Genomic DNA, 22,670 nt, shown 5'->3' with positions numbered 1-22,670 from the left:
CTGTCTTTCCCATCCCCACCCACACACTTCCTCTTGCTCCCAACAGGTAAAACATTCATTTTTCTTCATCTTTACAAATATATTTTTTCAATACGGATAGATAAACCAATAAGTAGTTTTTTTTTTTTTAAGATTTTATTTATTTATTCATGAGAGACACACAGATAGGCAGAGACACAGGCAGAGGGAGAAGCAGGCTCCATGCAGGGAGCCTGATGTGGGACTCGATCCCGAGTCTCCAGGATCACGCCCTGGGCCAAGGGCAGGGGCTCAACCGCTGAGCCACCCAGGGATCCCCCAATAAGTAGTTTACTTAGAGCCCACAAAGAAAAAGCTCGAACAATCAGAGAAACTTTCCAGGAGCTAGTTTTTCTGTCTTGTGGTTTTTTTGTTTTGTGTTTTCAGTCAATGCCACTTGGCCCCAGGGGCGCGTTTAGCTGGTCTGGAGACCGGAAGTTCCGCCGGGAGGGGCGGGAGGGGCGGGCGGGGCGGGAAGGTGAACCGGAAGCTGGAGGAGTGAGCCGCCGCCGCGCGGTCCGCTGAGGTAACTTGCCGCGGTGTCTAGCTTGCAAGTGGGCTTTCAGAGGCCGCTCTGATCTTCCCATCCAGCCGTCGGTGTAAGGGATTGGCCTGTATTTCTGGCCGCCTGACCTTTCCTTCTTCTCCCCGGCCGTCCAGGGGTTGACTTTCCCCGGAAGTCTCCTGACGTGGCGTCGGCGGTGTCTGGAATCTTCGACGCTCACGCCGACCGGGGAGAGGCCTTCACCCCTGGGCCTCCCTGTCTTTGCTTCTTGGGCTTCTCATGGCGTTTCCTGAAGCGGCGTCAAGGCTGCCGGTTAGTAATGTGAGTCTTGTCTGTTCCTTATAGAGACGCGCGGGAGCATCCTATACGTATGCTTTAGGTTTTGCTTATTTTTAAAAAATATTTATTTATTCATGAGAGACGCAGAGAGAGAGGCGGAGACACAGGCAGAGGGAGAAGCAGGTCCCATTCAGGGAGCCCGACGTGGGACTCGATCCGGGGTCTCCAGGGTCACGCCCTGGGTCAAAGGCTGCGCTAAACCGCTGCCCCCCCCCCCAGGGATCCCCTGTTTATTTGGTTTTAAACCTCACGTTTGCGTTATGAATAAATAAGGTTGGTGAAAAAATTTCAGACAAGCCTGGGGCTCACAGTTTGCAGCGTTTTCAACCGTTAGCAGTGAATCTCGACTTTCTTTGGTGGATGTCACTTTGCAGAATGTTTGAAGCGTGGTGCCAAGTTCCGCCAGTACTAAGCAGGTGCCGAAGTGTGTAAACCTCCAAGGGAAATTTCTCCGGTGTCCTTTATCCGCAGAGTGATGTTGTTCTTTCTGAAGTGCCTTGCACAAGCAAACTGAAGTGGAATTGCCCTGGGAATAAAATGACTGGCTTGCCAGTCCCCCTGATGCTGAATTATAGATTTACATTATTCATGGCATTGTTTTATCTTCCAATTACCTTTGCTTTTGGAAGTAGTGACAACTCTCAAGGTGTTTATGGGAACGTTTACAATCAGTACACTCATTTAGAAAGTACATGTGGGGGGCGCCTGGGGGGCTCAGCGGTTGAGCATCTGCCTTCGGCTCAGGGTGTGACCCCGGGGTCCCCGGATCGAGTCCCACATCGGGCTCCCCGCAGGGACCTTGCTTTTCCCTCTGCCTGTGTCTCTGCCTCTCTCTCTGTGTATCTCATGAATAAATAAATAAAATCTCAAAAAAAAAAAAAAAAAAAAAAAGAAAAAAGAAAGGATACGTGAAGGTTCCATTAAGCATCTTACACTTAGAATAATGAGATCCCTTTACTTTTGGTTATTTGCTGTTTTGCCTTAGTTGTGATAAATGCCTATGGCTCTTTGTTTTGAACCTCGAAGGAAAAATCCTTATGAGGTATTACAACCTGAAAATCAACAAACATTATTTGGGTGGAATTTATTCTACAGTCTTCCACAATTGTCTTTTCGAAAACCGATTTTTGCGTTCATCACCCTCCCTGGTTTCAGGGTTGACTTGAAGTAGTTTTTCAATTACTCTTTTTTTTTTTTTTTTAATTATCTATCTATTTGAGAGAGAGAACGCGAGTGCAAGCGGGGGTGGGGGCAGGGACAGAAGGGGAGAGAGAGAATCTCAAGCTGACTGTTCACTCAGGCAGAGCCCTAAGAGGGGCTTGATCCCTGGACCCTGAGAACATGACCGGAGATGAAATCGTGAGTCCCACGCTCAACTGATTGCGCCACCCAGGCGCCCCAGTAGGTCTTGAATTCATAAGAATTATATTGAGTTTTTTTTTTGGATTTTATTTATTTATTCATGACAGACAGAGAGAGAGAGGTAGAGAGAGACACAGGCAGAGGCAGAGGGAGAAGCAGGCAGAGGGAGAAGCAGGCTCCATGCAGGGAGCCTGATGTGGGACTCGATCCCGAGTCTCCAGGGTCACACTCGGGGCTGAGGGCTGCGCTAAACCGCTGGGCCACCGGGGCTGCCCTAGTGTTTTAATTTTTATACTGCTTCCTACCATAGTATCCGGAAGAAACCTGGTTATCACTTTCTGTATAATAATGCCCACTGGGTGGCAGCATAGCGTTTTTAGTTTCTTTAGCTTTGACTATGGGTTTCATAACTACTGGGGCTGTAATAGTGTTTTTCTGATAGTAATAGACATCTTTCATATGTTGAAAGTTTATTACATGCCAAGCACAGGACTAAATGCTTTATGAACACTATCTTATTTAAAACTAAAAAAAAAAAAAACAACAACAAAACAAAACAACAACAAAAAAAAACAAAACCCTAAAGAAAATCAATCTTATACTTGGTGACCTAAGTGGTTTTTTTTTTTTTTTATAATGAAACCCATTTTATCTTTTTTTTAAGATTTTATTTATTCATGAGAGACACACACACACAGGCAGAGACACAGGCAGAGGGAGAAGCAGGCTCCATGCAGGGAGCCCGACGTGGGACTCGATCCCTTGTCCCCAGGACCACACCCTGGGCCGAAGGTGGCGCCAAACCGCTGAGCCACCCAGGCTGCCCCTGACCTAAGTGTTTTCATTAGCATTTTTGGAACCCGTAGCATTCTTAAACTTTCTAATTATAGCTCACATTAAGAAATACATTTTACATTCAGGTCAGTATAAGTGTGTATATACACCTGAAATACTGAATAAGACGAAGCAACTACTTTAGTATGAGCAATTTATGCTTTTTTCTATTTTATTTTTTCTAGTCTATTTTTTTTAAGATTTAATTTTTTAATTTTTTATTCATGAGACACACAGAGAGAAAGAGAGGCAGAGACACAGGCAGAGGGAGAAGCAGGCTCCATGCAGGGAGGCTCACGTGGGACTCGATCCCAGGACCTCAGGATCGCGCCCTGGGCTGAAGGCGGCGCTAAACCGCTGAGCCACCCAGGCTGCCCTTCTAGTCTATTTTTAAGTGATAAATGTCTTTGTCGAAGATAATATTCTTCTATTAGTCCTGGTAACAGTTGAATGAACACATTTTTTTTGGGGGGGGGAATAAGAATTCTTAATTCTTTATAATCAATTCAAGCCTCCATCCATAAATCTCTCCACCTCTGTACCGTCTCCTGCTCTCGATTACTGAGAGGACTGAAGAACCTTACCTATTTGTCTGGTCCCCTCCAACCTATTACCCTAGGTTACCTCCTGTATCTTCACCTTCTCAAAATGTCACATAGCCTTTGTTTGGTTTCTAACAAGTAAACATGCCCAGATCTTTCCCATCTTTAAATAAAAGGCACTTTTTCTGTCCAAAAAAAAAAAAAAAAAGCCACTAGCAAAGTAAGACCATGAGAATGATTTCATGTGAGAATTGTTAGAATTTCCCCAAATACATTCCTTGGAACACATGTACCCCAGAATATTAGTTTGCAGTTTGAGTTACCTAAAAAGAAAAATGTTCCATGGTTAAGATAAACTTGAGAAATTGGGGTGGATTAAACTTAAACAGGTTCTAACTATGCTAATGATGCTGTTAATCTCTAAGATGGGAAGTTAGTATGCAGCATTTCCCAGATTTATTTGACAGTGGAACCTATTTTTAGAGCTCTGTTTTATGGACCTCGTGCCCTCTAGACTTTGGAAAATGATCATGTAGATAATTAAGGAAAAATATTTTTGTTGTATGTATTTTGGGCGAGAATTTTTACTGTAATTTATTCATGTAATTTTCATAATTTATTCTGTTTGCTAATATGGATGTTACAAAAGTTATGTCAGGAAGCTGTTCAGCTTTCTTAGTTTTCTTATGATCCATGGAAACTCTCTGTTAATAAGAAAAGCCTTTATGGAATTCTCTGGCACTGATTAATATAAACTACAACTTTTATTTTCAGTTTAAATTCAATAAGCAATAAATTTCCAGCTATATTAGAATCCCTCTTTTAGGATATTTTGGAAATTTACTCTTGTTTGTTCATATTTGGAAAAATTTGGAGTTTAGTATAATTAAAGATTTTAAGTGGTTAAGAAATATTTAAAGGATTTTCTTAGATTTTATTTATAAGGTGGCCAAAATTAGTGTTTATGTATTTAATACAAAGATCTCTGTTATATTGCTTTAGATTAGTTGAATTTATAGTATTTTTAATAGCATATTTCATGTTTGGTTTCATATAATGACCTTATGGAGAGAATTTCCAATTCTTTCATTTCCTTCATATATTTCAGACTGTTCATTTTTAGAATTTAAGCATTACATTTCTAAAATTTATATATGGAATCCCTATTCTTTTTCTTAAAACAAGGAGCAATATGGCAAAGATTTTACTGCAAATAGAGAAAATTTTACTTATAATAGTGTAAAACATTTTCTTTCAAGAAACTCAAAGTGTTTTAATAATTATACATGATTTATAGTAATTTAAGATATTATTTATCAGGTATTCCCAAAGTGCATTTCCCTCTGGACCTTAATAAACCTACAAAATTGAATACTTAATGAAAAAAAACATTTATGGCACCATTATAAATTGACATAATAAAGTGAAAAATTATGTGTAACAGATAGTAAGAATGTATGGCAATAAATACAATAATCACGTGATATGGGCAACAAGTACAGTTCAGGAAAGGAGAAATGGTATAAACTGGATTCACAAGAAAAGTTTCACAGAGGAGATGAAATGTGACCTGATTTTTGATTTGCATTTAAACAGAAAAGATAGAGGAAGGCATCCTCTGTGAGAGAGCAGAGGTGTGAAAATATTAATTAGTTCAAGCTCCTTAACATGGAACAGAAGACCTAAAACCTGTGTGTTTCTCAAGCCTTATCTCTTCTTCCAGCCTTACATGTTAAACTATAATCTTAATCTGTTTTTAGTTCCTCATTTAAAATGATGATGTGTCCATCTGTGCCTTTGCTTATGCTGTTTTTCCCCTCTAAAATACCCTTACCTCATTTTTCATTTTGCTAACTTCTTAACTTTTAAGATTTTTAAGCCTCAGTCCAGAGGTCACCCAGGAAGTCTCAGACCTTTTCAATTGTTTGATTTTTTCCCTTGCTAGATTAGAAGCCCTTTCTTTCTACTATCATAGTGTTTTCTAAGGATCTCTACCATTGCACATGACCATATTGTATTATAATTATTTGCATATATCTGTATCTCCCTACTAGAGTTCTTCAGGACAAGGGCTCTGCATGTTTTGTTTGTTTATATTTTATTCATTCATTCATTCATTCATTCGAGTTATAGAGAGAAGCAGAGACCTAGTAGAGGGAGAAGCAGGCTCCCTGTGGGGAGCCTGATTCAGAACTCGATCCCAGGACCCTGGGATAATGACCTGAGCCAGAGGCAGATGCTCAACCGCTGAGCCACCCAGGTGCCCCTATATTTTTGTTTTGTTTTGTTTTGTTTTAATAATTATATTTTGAATGTAGAAGGAGTTCCATAAATGTTGAATGAATGAATGTTTTTCCTTTGTTTACATTAATATTTTCAGACTTCAAGATTCTCCTTAGGTTCTGATATTTTGAAATTCATTAAATAAGATCAGGTTTATGCCTAATTTTATAATGTCCTGTTCCTTTCTGGAACCTCAGTAGTCTTTGTATTTTGCCCCTTTCACTTTATTTTTCACTTTGCTTTCTAAGAAAGAAAGGAATGTTCTTCCCCCACCTAACTAAGGCTAATCATTCATCATATTATTTCCCCTCTGCTCAACTCCTAGACATCACTCCTTCAATTATCCCCTCTGTTTTCTCATTTAATTCCTTGTCTTTACTGACTTCTTTCTGTAAAATGTAAAATGTTCCAATTTTTCTCCTTCCCCTACCTTTACTTGATTACTTATGACCTTAAACTGTGTAATATCTCACTTCCCACTTCATTTTGTGAAAATTGCTCAGTGACTTCTACTTTCTAAATCAGTTTGTGTAAAGACCTACCCTCCTATCTTTCAGCCAGATTTGATTTTCCTTTGCTCAGGGTCTGTCTCAAAATCCTTTTTTTGCGAACTATTTCTTGAATTCTTCAATAGCCTAAAATCTCTTCTTCATAGATTAATTAAATCTGATTTTTACTGCTAGAAGTGTTGCTAGACATCATGTACTCCAATTTGCTGTTGTACTTATAACTAGTTTAGTGTCTTTATTTTCTAGATTGAATAATTAAGGCTTGGGCACTATGTACTTTGAATTTTTTGAACACTTTACCCTTTTTTATCTGTGTCTTATATCATGCCTAGTATTATCATGTTTGGGCTTACACTTACTTGAATGAATGCTTTATCTATCTACCTTTCTAGACTTTGAAGGTAAAGATCATTAACTCAGATTTGTATCATTTGCAGTTTCTTAAACAGATGTGTTAAATTATATTAGTCTTGGTTCTTTATTGTTTCTATATTAAAGTCTACTTAAAATCCATCTGTGGACATTTTCCATTTTCCTTCATTACACAATTATTCTTCAATAGGTCTTTTCTAGAGTTGTGATATATTTCTTTTAAAATTTATCACAGTTACAGGAAATACTGATTGTACATCCTAACTTATTTGACTCATGGTTTCCAAATATTATCCTCCCCACCTTATCCAAAGGGTAGGAGTTAGTAGTCAGTTCATTGCAACATGCAGTGCAACACATATTGAGTGCCTGAGTTTTGTAAATCATTGTATTAGTCAATGTGAGGATACAGAAATGAGAGAGACTTGGCCACTAGTTAAGGAATTTATAATGGCTAACATAACCATTGCTAACACAAGATAGAATATGAGTGCAAATGTACTCACTTCTACTTGGCACTGTCCTATACATAAAAGACCCTTTGGTCCTTCACTTTTAGAGGGATACACTCTAGGAAGTGTAATATAATAAAGGGTTTTGATGGAGTTAGGTGGTTTCCCAATAAGTGTCTCAATCCATGATCAGATAATTAAATAGTGTTTATATATTTTTAGATCATGTTATGGCATTTTTTTTCTGAATCTTTTCCAATCTACACACACACCACTGTGTGTATAATTAATGAATACAGTTTTTCACACATTCACTTTTTGTAACAAATGTCACCCATATTTTACATTTAAATATTAATAATTACTTATGAAGGAGATAGGCTTTTGAGACTGATTTAGTACTCAGTTCAAGTCATAAGAGTGTTCCTAAGAATAAAAGGCAATATGATGAAACCAATTTAAGTGCTATTTAAGGAAGAAAAGAAAACTTGGAAGTTCTGCCTCTTTAACAAAGAATTTTGGAGGAAAAATTCTTTCTGTTACTGAGAAATTAAATTGTTTCTTACATTTGTAAAGCTCTTGTTGATGATTTTGCGTATACTCTTTGAATGTTTTAGCTAATGTCAAAGCCTACCAATTGTTATTATGTGAAATGATAGTGTGAAATTGATGCTGTTATAGTATAACAATAAGGACGTGACTCATGTATTTTATGTACACATGCATTCAACTGTAGTGACAAATGGCTTCATGCTGTGTGATTAAATGCATATTAGCGTTTGCCCTAGGCATTTGATTATTACCATCTTTACTTCATTACATTACCACACTGTATGGCCATATAATTTATAAGATAATACACACATCACTTTGTTGCTGATAGGAATTATTCTGTTTTATGGATGGTGTCCTTTAATTTTGCCTTTCATGGATTATAAAATTGGTTAATATCTGCTGAAGTGAATCACTGGAGAAGCAAATAAAGATGTTGGCCTCAGGTCACAGTGTCATTTGTGATACTGGCAAAATCTTACAGGCTCATTTATCCCTGTACATGATTGATAACAGCATGGGTTAAATGGAGAAAGCTTTGCTTCTATTAAAGGATCATCATGAATGAAGACCTCCCACTTAAAAGTCAGGCATGATGAGAAGACAAGAGACTATCTACAGGTCAAATTAAATAACTTAAATAATTTAAGTAGAATGACAGTGTAATTTGTCCATTTTGTGTTATTACCCTGACCCCTATCAGGATTATAGGCTAACTTCCTTTCCTCTGTAGAGTATTTAAGATGTAATTTTTAATAAATACTTTCAAAGATATAAAAGCCTTTAGAACTCCTAAATTGTGGTAAAATATAGATTTTTATTTATGTAGTTTTGAAAACTCTTTTAAAAAATGGCAGTACTTGCAAAATATAAAATCAGTAATATGGTGAATGTGGAGGTAATGCTTCAAATATTTTATTCTATTGGTGTTATTTTTAAGACTGTTAAATAATGTAGTATAACTAATATATTTATGTTATGAGTATATTATACATACTTAAGTATTATAAATAATAAACTTATAAATTACTATAAATAAATGAACTATTTGTAAGAGTTTGTTATTAACACTATGGAGCCAAATGTTAAAAATAAAGATAGTCAGCCTTTTTTTTTTTTTTTTTTTTTTAAATTTATTTATGATAGTCACAGAGAGAGAGAGAGAGAGGCAGAGACACAGGCAGAGGGAGAAGCAGGCTCCATGCACCGGGAGCCCGACGTGGGATTCGATCCCGGGTCTCCAGGATCGCACCCTAGGCCAAAGGCAGGTGCCAAACCACTGCGCCACCCAGGGATCCCGATAGTCAGCCTTTTTTAATGACTTCTTTCCTATATGGAATCATTATTTGAATTTATTCAAGTTGTGTTTCAAAATAGGGAAAAGCATATGTATTTTTGGCGATTGCTGTAATAAAAGCAATATTGAAATATGAAAGTATTTTGATTTACAGAAAAGTAAATGAAGCCTCAAATTAAATATTTCCTGTCTCCTTTATAAATGACCAAAAAGGCATGTTTTTTCCATATTAGCATTATTGTTTCTTGTTCACTAGCAGTTGAATCTCTTTATGTCAGGACTTTAATAAATTGCCTAATTTTTAAAAAAGATTTTATCTATCTATTTATTCATGAGAGACACACAGAGAGAGGCAGAGAGAGAAGCAGGCTCCTTTCAGGGAGCCCAATGTGGGACTCGATCCTGGAACTCTGGGATCATGCCCTGAGCTGAAGGCAGACGCTCAACCACCGAGCCACCCAGGCGTCCCTAAAATAAATCTTTAAAAAAAACAAAACTATTTTTGGACTCTGGCCCACAGTAAGAAATACATTTTATATTGTGTCCAGTATACATGCATATGTTTGTATTTACATAAAATTAATATGAAAGTTTAATGAAACTTGCTACATGTGAAGATTGCGGATAAAGTCTAATCTAGGGCCACCTGGGTGGCTCAGTTGGTTGAGTAGTTGAGTCTTGGTTTCAGCTCAGGTCATGATCTCAGGGGTCATGGGATTGAGCCCATGTCATCTGACTCCATGTTTAGCAGGGAGTCTGCTTGAGGATTCTCTCCCTCTGTCCTTCCCCTAACTCTTTCTCATGCACTTGATCTCTCTCTAAAATAAATAAATCTTAAAAGAAAGTCTAATCTATCCTATTCTTTTCTTTCATAACAAATGCTGCTTGCAACTAAACTAATTTCATATCTCTCCAAGAAATATCAACTGAAGTAATTCTATAACAACTTAAAACAAATTTTTTTCCTCCATTATGGATATTTTTTATAGAAAGCAGGATGGAGAAAATATCACTTGTGCTTTGATCACTGAAAGATAACTGCAGTTATCATTTTGATGTATTCCCTTTCAATATTTTTTTGATGAAATTTATATGGGTATGGTTGGTTTTAACCAAGATACTTATGTAATTTTGAATCCCCAATTTATTTTTTTTTTAAGTAGGCTTCATGCTGGGCATGGAGCCCAACATGGAGTTTGAACTCAACAACCCTGAGATCAAGACCTGAGCTGAGATCAAGAGTCAGACTGACTGAATCACTTGAATCCTGATTTTTAAGAATTTAGTATGTACTTTTATCAGTCATATGAGTACATAATGTAATTAGTTAAAAAATTTCAAGGTTTGTTTAGAAAAACAGTAATTAAAAAAAAAAAAAAGGAAAACAGTAATTTACCCTGCTGTTTTTCTCCTCCACAGCAACTACTTTAAGCTATTTCAGCTTATTCTTTAGCCATTTACTTCCACATATCTAAATAATATATTTCTTGTTGCTGATTCTTGATTTTCCAGTTTTAGGCATTATCTAATGACTATCCATGATTGGAGGTGAGGATTTAACTTTGTTTCATCTTGTACCTCACCCTTTCCCCCGTCACATGCTATCCATCTTATGATAGTTATATCATAATCTTGACTATATCAGTGTTTAGAGTTATATGATTATTACTGCATAAATGCTATTCATAACTGAATCATTGTAGTATGCTATGATTATTTTTCCTTTCCTGTACATCCCCCCAACGATTGTCTTGTTTCTTCCATTGCTTACTTTTTTATGTGTTCATTACGAATTAACCTCAGTAAATGAGACTTTTCTCCTTTATGTACAACTCTTACTAGTGATTTAAAACAGTAATCTGTTCATTTCATCTTATTGAGGAGCTTTTTTCCAGAGCCTACTAAATTACACCAATCTGGACTGGTTGCTGTACAAGCTCCCTTCCCCATCCCAGGGGTTTGTTTCCTTTCTCTCTCACTTAGAGTCCCTTGTTTCCTGGATTTCATATCTTTCTCTTCCTTGAAGAAATCCTTAAGTAGCTTCCTGAGAAAGGATGCATGGAAGGTAAATTGTCTTGAGCACTGCATGCCTGAAAATATCTTTTACCTTCACACTTGGCATAGCAATAAAATTCCAGTTTGGTAATAACTTTCCCTTATGTTTGAAGACTTAGCTTCTTTATTCTACATTTTATTGTAAATATTGAAAGCTCTAATGTGTTATCATTTGTATGGATTTTTTTTTCCTTTTTGGAAGCTCTCAGGTCCCCCCATTTTCTCCGGTGTTCTATCATTTCACCATGATATGTCTTGGTGTCGATACTTAATGAGCTCTTTGCAAACTCATATTTTTTAGTTCTGAGAAAATCAGTCTTGAAAATTTATCATGATTTATTCTCTAATTTCTCTATTTGCTTTTTTGGAACTTCTAGGGTATAATTATTGGGCTTTCTGAATTAATCCTCTAATACTTTTTTCTTCAATTCTGTATTTTTTGGGGTTTTTGTTCTTTTTGTAAGATTTTTTCAATTTTGTCTTTATTTCCACTAAATTAAAAAAAACTTTATTTCTGTGACTCTTCCTTTTATCATAGCCTCTTTCTTTTTTCTTTTTTAAAGATTTTATTTATTTATTCATGAGAGACAGAGAGAGAGAGAGAGGCAGAGACACAGGTAGAGGGAGAAGCAGGCTCCATGCGGGGAGCCTGATATGGACTTGATCCCAGTACTCCAGGATCATGCCCTAGGCTGAAGGTAGGCGCTAAACTGCTGAGCCACCCAGGTATCCCCGCATCTTTCTTTTTTAATAAATGCAATCTATGGTCTTATCTTTTAGTGAAAATATTAAAGATGTTTCTTTTGAAAGTGTTCCCTCTATTTGATCTTTGCTTCTTCTAAATTGCATTTAAAAATTTTATTGTTTGTTTTGGTCTTTGTGTTTGAAATTAGACATTTACCCTCAAGTCTGTTGTTCTTTAGCTCTCTGCTGTTGTTTAAGAATTAGGCACCAGAAAAGTGGATTGGAAGCTCTAAATGTATGGGTATAGTTTATGGACTATGGTCTTTATTTTAGGATAATCCGACTAAAATATTTTGTGAGTAAGCTCCCACTGTCATATTACTTATGTCTTTTCTCTTGGCCCAGATTCCCTTAAAAACACACTTCCAGTCTTGCTTGGAGAACTGGATGCCTGTCAGTAGCTTTGGGAGCCCTGTTAGAGGAGGAAGGCTGGTCAGGCAGGGTTGTCTCAACATTTGGTATGTACACTTTTCAGTATAGTAGGTCCCCCCAACCCCTGAGGTGTTATCTCTTATTGTAGACTCTCTGCTTTGATCACCTTTGGAACTTCTAATCTGTCCAGATGAGGAAAGTGTAGCCATCTGGTTAACCAGAAAGAGAAAGGAAATCTTGGGTCTAACTTCTTAAATAGACATTCAAGGAATTGTCCTGTTTTTGGCCTCACCTTTGCCTTCCCTTTGAGAGGTTCTGGTATCTCTAGACCTTTGCAGGGGTGAGGAGGAGGGTTCAGGGAAGTGGTGTGGCGAAGGGGTGTGAGTGATGTAAGTCAATTGCTTCCCAGTTTTTTGTTTACTGGCTTTGCTTTCTTAGGTCTTGTAAATACTACTACTCTGTCTCCTTCCCAAAAAACTGTGGTTTTTGTTTTTGTCACATTTCTCATTTGCTTTGCCCAAGATTTCTGCCTTAAGTTGCTTGCTGTTGTTTTAGTGGGGCTAAACTATATACTTGTGTTCAACCCAATATTTTTTTTTTAAATTTTTTATTGATTTCTTTGAGAGAGAGCAAGAGCACGAGAGGGAGGAGGGACAAAGGGTGGTGAAGGGGAAGTAGACTCCCTGCTAAGGCTTGATCTCAGGACCCTGGGATCATGACCTGACCCGAAGATAGGCACTTAACCAATTGAGCTACCTAAGCACCCCTAATCCACTCTTTAACTGGAAGACTCTAAATTCTGTTTTTGTTGATTATTTGCTTTTTATAAAACATTATAACGTAACATTTTGTTATAAACTACATAAACACAGTATTGAGAGGCAATATAATGTAGTGGTTAAGAATACAGGCTTGGGACTAGATTATTGGGTTCATATCTTGGTTCCATCCCTTATGTGTAACCTTGGGCAGATTACTTAATCTCTTTATGCCTCAGTTTTTTCATTTCTGAAAGGGAAATACTAATAGTAAATATCTCAGAGTTGTTTGGAGAACTAAATATATGTTAAGAATGTCTTGCATATGGTAAGAGCTCAACGCATATTAGCTATTTTCATTTTAAGTGGCTGCATATATTGTACCAGGTAGTGATACCGTAATTGACTATTTTCTTATTCCTGGACATTTAGGTTGTCTCTAATTTTCTTGTTTTACTACTACTTACCAGTAAATGTCTGTGAATGTGGAAATTTTTCTACATTTAAGATTTTTTTCTTTTGAGTAGATTCTCAGAAGTAAAATGAGTATATATCTGTATAGTTTATGATTCTTGAGACATTCTCAACTTTTTTCCGAAGGATTGTTTCCACTTATGTTTCTACCAGAACTGATTGAATGCCAGTTTCACCATCCCTTTACTAGTACTGGATGGTAATTTTTATTTTTATTTCTTTTACATTTTTAAAATTGTAACTCAATTTGCCAACATATAGTATTAGATAGTCATTTTAGAAGATTTCTTTATTTTTAGAGAGAGAGGGAGAGCATGCGTGTGAGAGGTGGGATGGGCAGAAGGAGAGGGAGAGAATCTCAAGCAGACTCCCTGCTGAGTGCGGAGCCCACTGCAGGGCTTGATCTCACCACCCTGGGATCATGACCTGTACTGAAATCCAGAGTTGGATGCTTAATCAACTGAGCCACCCAGGCGCCCTTTGGTACTAATTAAAAAAAAAAAATCTGTTCTAATTTGATAGGTAAAAATGTTATTTTAATATAGTTTTTTTTTTTTTTTTTAGACTACTAGAGTGGCACTTGCCTTTAATCCAAAGAAAAGAAGCAGTCAGTTTAATTTTGTATTTAACTCATTTAGAGATATGTGGTAAGCTATTATGGAAAGCTGTTTTTGTTGACTCCCATACATTCTTCCTTTTTCCTCCTAACAGTATCTGACGTTTCCCTAAATAGTCCTCACTTTCTCAGGCATAGTGATGTTTGTGAGATTAACCTGGATTGACTTTACCTCTAGCTCCAGAGGTTGAACTTGTTGAGCTGTGCTTGCATCAGTCCTGAGCTCAGTAATTGGTTCAGGGTTGGAAAGATAACCTATGCAGCCCCAAATAGGTAACCTTAGGACTTTTATCAGGATGAAGACTCTCTCTTTTCCTTGTGGGAAGAATGAACAAGGAAATACATAACTCTGCTAACTGCTTACAGCCATTTTGTCATTATAAAATGATAGCCTATTGAGAATGTAGCCAGTATCAGGGTAATATAGGCAAAAATTCAAAGAATAACAATCCAGGTGCTGGTTACATTGCTTGTCTGAAGGCACACTTAATTCTAGAGTATTAAATCAGACAAGCCAGTAAATTTCCTTTTCTTTTTAAACCCAGTTTGAGTTGTATTTTGTGTAACTGCAACTGTTATTCTAGTCATTGAATTAGCAGAAATGGTTAGAAGAGTGCTTCCTACTTTTTTCAGCTCATGTCATGGTACAGTTGGAAAATGATAACACAGTATTTGTACAGTGGAGAAGGGCATCTGGACAAAGTTAATCCTGTCCAATTGCAACCAGTTCTGGGTGTTTTGTTTTGTTTTTTCCCAGGCTGTCCCCAGCCTTTTGTACAACTAAGAGGAATAATAATTATTCTCAAACCTAGTAACTTATTCATAGCACACTGTCCTACCACACCAGTTGGAAATCTCTGGGTTAGAACAGAATATTTAGGGGATCCCTGGGTGGCTCAGCGGTTTGGTGCCTGCCTATGGCCCAGGGCGTGATCCTGGAGTCCCGAGATCGAGTCCAGTCTGGGATCGAGTCCAGTCCGGGATGGAGTCCCACGTCAGGCTCCCTGCATAGAGCCTGCTTCTCCCTCTGCCTATATCTCTGCCTCTCTCTCTCTCTCGCTTGGTATCTCTCATGAATAAATCCTAAAAAACAAAACAAAACAGAATATTTATAAACTTAAGACCCTGGGATTGATTCTCTTTTGCTTTGCTTTTTTTGCTGCTTCTACAACATTCCTGATTCTGATCATAAATTTTAAAAGTGTGCTGAATGCAGAAACAGTTAAGTCTTCTTAATCATATGCCCTGGTACAGATTTTGGAAATATTTCAAATTTGGGGTATTTAGCATTAATTTTCTCTGATTCTTTTTTTTTTTTAAGATTTTATTTATTTATTCATGAGAATATACAGAGAAGAGAGAGAGGCAGAGACACAGGCAGAGGGAGAAGCAGGCTCCACGCAGGGAACCCGATGTGGGACTCGATCCTGGGTCTCCAGGATCATGCTCTGGGCTGAAGGCCGTGCTAAACCTCTGAGCCACCCAGGCTGCCCGTTTTTCTCTGATTCTTAATAAAAGTTTAGAGTTATCACCAAGTTTCTCATTTCCATTTTTGAGGCCTGATTATAGCACTCATCAATATTTGTATAGTACTTTAAATCAGCATTTGGTAAATTAAAACAGGAAGCCAAAATATCTTTTCCTAGGCAGGACCTAAACTTCCTATATATTTAGAAAATATTCAGTGACTGAGTAATAATGGCATGCCCAGGTTAATTTGCATCATGGGTTTTGATACTTTAGTGGACTTGTTAAAGCAGGATTGTTGGGCCCTATCTGCAGTTCTTCATTCAGTAGACTTGAAGCCCTGGAATTTGTATTTTTAAAAGTCCTTTAGGTGTTGCTCCAGGAACCACAATTTATTTCATTGCTCTGTTTGTTTAACACTGTTATTAAACAGATAATATAATTTTCTGCTTTTAATGTAGAGATATTATTCCCAAATTTGTAGATATTTGGCTAATGATTTTGAACTATGAGTATGTAAGATAAGTAATGCTATGGCTCAGTTGGTTAAGTGTCTGACTCTTGATCTCAGCTCCGGTCATGATCTCAGGGTTGTGAGATTGAGCTCCATGTGGGGCTCTGCACTGGGTATAGAGCCTGCTTAGGATTCTCTCTCTCCCTCTCTCTCTGCCCTCCCCCTAACCCACTACCCTTCCCCTTGCATGTATGCATGTGCGCTCTCTCTCTCTCTCTCTCTCTTAAAAAAAAAAGGTAATGTTATATAGCAAGAAACAAATACTGAGTCACTAAATAAATGTACTTAAAGTATATATATATTTTTTAGATGTATTTTTTGAGAGAGAGAATGCATGAGCAAGAAAGGCAGAGGGAGATGGAAATTGAATCTCAAGCAGACTCAGTGCTTAGCATGGAGCCCCATGGGAGGCTTGATCTCATGACCCTGAGATCATGATCTGAGCTGAAACCAAGAATTGGATGCTTAACTCAGAGCCCCTAATATACTCAGGCACCCCAAAGTATATTTCTGATAAATGAATAACATTTTGACATTGACTCCCCATATAAAATAGCAGCATCTGATGGAAATAATTCAGTCTTCTCTAGTAATCAAAATCACAAATGAAAATGTAGCAAGCTTCTTAAAGAAATCAGTATCTTAACTTTCATTTGAGATATATTTGGATAAAAGTAATAGATAAGATCTATTTAAAGAAGTATAGCCTTCTGGTAAAATAGTAATAATACTTAAAACATTTGTATTATTACATATAATATTTTTTAAAGTTTCAGTAGTGTAAAAATTAAAATCAGATGTAGTTACAGATTTTTCTTATATTCCCTTCACACTTCTTAATTTAACTCATTGGGTTGTTAATCCATTTAAAAATATGTTTCAGTCTTTCAACAGTGCTGATCTCATAAAATATAAGCCTATCGTTTTGGGTTAAACTTGAAATTTATTATCAGGTTAGGAAACTGGGTCTCAGAAAAATTAGTCTTTTGCCCCAAGGTTTTATAGTTGTCACAGCAGTCAAGTTTGTTTTGTGTTTTTAAAAGATTTTATGTATTTATTTAAGAGGGAGAAAGGATACAGTTGGGGGGAGGGGCAGAGGGACAAGCAGACTCCCTGCTGAGTGGGGAACTGACTCAGTCAATCCCAGGAACCGGAAATCATGACCTGAGCTGAAGTCAGACACTTAACCTACTATGTCACCCCAGTCTCCCAGAGCAGTCAAGATTTTACTTAAGTATAGGCCTGAACATGTCAGAGATGCAATTTAAGGATAAAGTGGAAAATTGAAATTGCATTGTAATATGTAAGGAGTTACATAAAAATGTCTCTCCTAAGAGCACCTGACTGGCTCAGTGGTAGAGCGTCCAACTCTTGATCCTGGGTCATGAGTTCAAGCCTCATGTTGGACATGGAGTCTACTTAAAAAATAAAAACTCTTCTAATTGCCATTTAATTCACTGAGTTCTTACTTTGTGCTTAGCACTGTATTAAATCCTGCAGAATTATAAATGAAAGAAGTGTAGAATAGTTCTTGCATTTAAAAAACATCCCATTTAAAGAAATAGATTGAACACAAATAGAAAAACTGGGAAATTATATTAAGTCTTGTGTTGAATTTAAGCACACCAGAAATTTAGAGAATGGAGGGGTCTGTACGGGTTAGAGTGGTCAGGGAAGGATTCTTGGAGAAAAGGGGCCTTGAATTGGATGTAAAATGTGGATAAAATTTAGGTAAGGGAGGAGTTGAAAATTCTAGGTATAGAGGTGGGAATGAGCATGGATTAGATAGGAGACAATAAGGAAATTATAGTAGAGGGTATCTTGGTCCCTTATTGGGACCTCCACTGTGTGCAGAAGATGATGAAAATTGAAAAGGACGATGAAACTAGAAAGTGGAGAACCATTAAAAGTCAGGCAGATGTGTTTGGACTTGGTTTGTAGATAATTGGAAGCCTCTTGGATTTGGAGATTGACGAGATTTAGGTGGTATTTTGAAAAATAATTTTGGAGAAATATGCAGATTAAATTAAATTGGGGAGGAAGATTAAAAGGATAACAGGAAAAGATGATTATATTTCATATCTGAAGGAATAAAGGTCTGACTTGATTCATAGCAGTGAGAGTAGTGATGCTGAATGAATCTAAGGGGGATGCCTGGGTGGCTTAATGGTTGAGTGTCTGTCTTTGGCTCAGGGCATAATCCTGGAGTCCTGGTATTGAGTCCCACATTGGACTCCCTGTGGGGAGCCCACTTCTGCCTCTGCCTGTGTCACTGCCTCTCTCTCTCTCTGTGTCTCTCATGAATAAATAAAATTTAAAACAATCTGGAAAGATTAATAAAGTGGAATCCCTGCTTTAAAAAAAAAAAGGATGAATCTAAGGGCCAATTAAAAGGAAGAACAAACAGGTCTATTTAGATATTAGATTTAGGGGATAAGGAGGAGTAAAAGAGGGAGAGAGATCGAAGATTTTGTGAATGTTCATCTTGGAGATTTAAATAAAATATGTGATACTACTGACAGAATTGGAATTTAAAAGATTTGAGGATGAAAAAGTACAAATTTTGATTTGTTAAATTGGAGGTTAAAGAAATGTATTTTTGAGATGACTGAAGATGCATTAGGAATTGTTCACATGGTAGTCACTAGATAGAACTGTGTAGCTGGAAATAAATTTAGAGATAAAAGTAGATCCAGAAAGGTCAAGAGTTTGTTTGCCATCACATGACTACCTATTAAGAGATCTGTTAATACCAACTGATTCTCAATCTGTTTTTTTTTATTTTTTATTTTTTATTTTTTTTTCAATCTGTTACTCTTTGAATGATTATATGCCTATAGCAAGAGTTACTAACTAATAAATACCTTTGAGAACTAGAGAAATAAAGTAAATTCAATATTCAATAAAGATTTATGTAATCTTGGATATTATTCTGTTATCAGGCTCTGTCCTAGGTGCTGAAGACATATCATGGTCAGTACAGATGAGATTGTATTCTCACAAAGCTTATTTTTTAAAGATTTTATTTATTTGAGAGAGAGAGAGACAACTAGCATGTGTGTGTGTGTACATGTATGCGTGCAAAGGGGGAAGGAGCAGAAGGAGGAAAGAGAAGGAGAGGGAGAGAATCTCGACTCTGCAGGGAGCATAGAGCTTGTGGCAGGCTCAATCCTGTAATTATGAGATCATGACCTGAACCAAAACCAAAAGTAGGATGCCTAACCGACTGAGCCACCTAGGCACCCCTCAGAGCTTTTTTTTAAAGATTTTACTTATTCATGAGAGACAGAGAGAGAGAGAGAGAGGGGCAGAGACACAGGCAGAGGGAGAAGCAGGCTCCATGCAGGGAGCCCGACATGGGACTCGATCCCGGGTCTCCAGGATCAGGCCCTGGGCTGAAGGCGGCACTAAACCGCTGAGCCACCCGGGCTGCCCCAAAGCTTATTTTTTAAACAAGGAGATATAATGAAGTTAGATGGATAATTAACAGATAATTTTGGTTAATGGTAAGTGCAATGAAGAAAATAAAACAGAATGATATCCTGAAGAGTAATGAGGTGTGGTGCATATTGAAGAGGTAATATCTTTTTTAAAGATTTATTTATTTATTTATTTATTTATTTTATATTATTTTATTTTTTAAAGAATTTGCTTATCCATTCATAAAGACACACACACACACACACACACAGGCAGAGACACAGGCAGAGGGAGAAGCAGGCTCCATGCAGGGAGCCCAACGTGGGACTCGATCCCAGGTCTCCAGAATCATACCCCGGGCTGCAAGCAGTGCTAAACCGCTGCACCACCAGGGCTGCCCTATTTATTTATTTTAGAGAGAGAGTGCAAGTGGGGTGAGGGGCAGAGGGAGAGAGAGCATCTCAAGAAGACTCTGCACTGAGTGCAGAGCTGAACACGGGACTCGATCTCACAACCCTGAGATCATGATCTGAGGTGAAACCAAGAGTTGGATACTCAGTGGACTGAGCCACCCAGGCACCCTTGATGGAGGTAACATTTGACCTGAGACCTAAAAAACATGAAGAAAATTCTGTGCAAATGTTGAGATAGAGCCTTCCTTAAAGAAGGAAAAACAAGTACATAGGCATGGAATAAATTTGCTATGTTTTGGACTGGTAGGAGATTTATTTAGTACCATTGTGTGCCAGACATAATGCTAGGCTCTGGGGGACAAGAATGAATAAAATAGCAGTAGGTGGCTCTCAGAACTGAGTGACACGTCATCTAGACTTGCACTGTGTGATACACATTTCTGTTGGTAAATTGATAAAGTTTGTAAACATATAGTTATCATCTTGTTTATGTTATTCTCCCCCCCAGCCAATATTTAAGGTCTAGCACAGATACTGTCTTTTCTATAACATTCCTTGTAAGTCCTGTTGATAGAATCAATTGTTTTCATTTCTTTTTTTAAAAGATTTTACTTATTTATTATTATTATTTTTTGTATATTTTCTTATTGGAGTTTGATTTGCCAACATATAACACCCAGTGCTCATCCCGTCAAGATTTTATTTATTTATTCATGAGAGACAGAGAGAGAGAGAGGCAGAGACACAGGCAGACTTCCCACAAGGAACCCGATGTGGGACTCGATCCCGGATCCCGGCATCACGCCCTGAGCTGAAGACAGACAGATGCTCAACTGCTAAGCCACCCAGGCATCCCAGAATCAATTGTTTTCTTATATGTATTTTCATAGGTATTTTGTATATGCTTCTATGTTTCTGTGTCTGTCTTTCCAACTAGGTTGTGAGCTTATATCCTCAGAAACTAGCATAGTGCTCTGGGGTATGCTAGGAACTGAACTATAAAGCGTTTTAATCACCTCTGTGCCATTCATCATTTTTTTTTTAGGAGTAACATTGTTCAATATGTTCTATGCACAACAGAATTTATATAATTATAAAGGAGTTGGGTTTTGAAATCCTGTTTGAGACTTCTAAACATGCTGGATTAACTGCATATATTTGTTTTTTCACTGTCATTAAAATGCATTAAAAGAGTTAATGACTCGCAGAGACAGGAGAGATAATTCAGCAGTACCTGTCAGAAAGAAAATAGAGGAGTTAGTGACTGACTTAAAAATTTGGAAGTTTGCTTAGTACTTGGGGAATACCAAATAACCTGAAAGGCAAGAATAAGGTTTGGGCATAAAAAGAAAGATTTGTTGAAAATCTATGTGTAGAATACTTGAACCTTCCCAGGTCTTCTTCCCCACAGAAGATGGGAAATTTAAAAATTTCTGAAAAACTTTGAACCATTGCAGTTCCAGTCAGGAGTATACCAGACACAATGGACAGAGATGAGTCATAGGCTTGCAAATAAATACTGAGTAAAAATCTCCCCACTGAACTTGGAACCCTTACCTCCTATCTGTCACACTTCTATCAGAATCGATGCGCCAGATAGAATCCTCTATCCTCTTCTCTTCCACTCCAAGACAGGAGAATGGAGAGTTTTTCTCTGGAGAAAATGAAAGGCCTGAGAGAAAACATGTCTACATATTGATGTTGGGGAGGCAGTCTCCTGATGAAAAGATTGTCTTGCCATTTGGTCACCTGGTATGAAGGCTGTAGTCAGTAAGCCCTCCCCCAGAGCTTCCCACAGCTTTCTCGCATATTATTCCATTTTGAAAAGTGACAGCTTTATGAAGATCTAGTTCACATACCAAACCATTCATTCATTCAAAATGTATAATTCAGTGGTTTTTAATGTATTCTGAGTTGTGCAACCATCATCCCAGTCAATTTTAGAATATTTTCATCACCTGAAAAAGGAACCCCACATTTATTAGCATCACTCCCCTTTCCTCTCTAGCCTTCCTAACCCACAGCATTCAGCAACCACCAATCTATTTTCTGTTTCTATGGATTTGCCTGTTCTGGACATTTCATATAAACGAAATAATACAATATGTGACCTTTTGTGACTGCCTTCTTTCTCTTAGTATAATGTTTTCAAGGTTCATCCATACTGTTACATGTGTATCAGTATTTCATTCTTTTTTATTGCTGACTGACCTACCATTTTATGGATAAACCACATTTTGTTTATCCATTCATCAGTTAATGGATATTTTGATTATTTCTACTTTTTGGCTATTATGAATAATGCTCCTATGAACTTTCATGTATCTCTTAAGTATCTAAGAGTGGAGTTGCTGGGTATGTGGTAACTGTATGGTTAACCTTTTGAGGAACTGCTAGATGTTTTCCAAAATGGCTGTACCATTTGTATTCCCACCAGGAGTTTATGAGAATTCCAGTTTTTTACATCCTTGCTAACACTTGTTATTATCTGTCTTTTTTGATTATAGCATCATTCTATTTTTCCCTAATATTTTATCTTAACAAATTTCAAACTTTAGAAGAATTCAAATAATAGAGCAATCAACACCTTCTTACCCTTTACCTAGATTCACCAGTTATTAAAAATTTGCTGCAAAAGCTGGATCTTCATCTCTATATACTTCTTTTTCCTGAAGTAGTTGAAAGTAATTTTCAAGCTTTATGATACTTTGAAATGCTTAGCATGTATTTCCTTAGAAACAAGAATAAGGACATTCTCTTTCATAGCTATCC

The 22,670-nt window shown here is 37.3% G+C and overlaps 1 protein-coding gene across 14 annotated transcripts in view; it reads left to right on the top strand.

Annotated features, from left to right (window-relative positions):
• The first annotated feature begins 484 nt into the window (after positions 1-484).
• The window catches only part of CCDC73 (coiled-coil domain containing 73), a 138,136-nt gene continuing 115,950 nt past the window's right edge, over positions 485-22,670 (top strand). For 6 of the 14 annotated variants that reach the window (XM_077863492.1, XM_077863489.1, XM_077863493.1 and 3 more), the window contains exon 1: positions 521-844. In XM_077863492.1, coding sequence (XP_077719618.1) covers positions 803-844 — 42 coding nt within the window. In that variant the 5' untranslated portion in view covers positions 521-802. Of the gene's footprint in view, positions 845-22,670 lie in introns of all 14 variants that reach the window. The other 8 variants (XM_077863497.1, XM_077863495.1, XM_077863491.1 and 5 more) reach the window with 3 other exon arrangements.

The sequence above is a fragment of the Canis aureus genome, chromosome 21 (genome assembly GCF_053574225.1).
Source record: "Canis aureus isolate CA01 chromosome 21, VMU_Caureus_v.1.0, whole genome shotgun sequence".
Taxonomy (NCBI): Eukaryota; Metazoa; Chordata; class Mammalia; order Carnivora; family Canidae; genus Canis; species Canis aureus.
The sequence above is the reverse complement of the archived record's forward strand: the minus strand, read 5'-3'. Positions and strand labels throughout refer to the sequence as shown.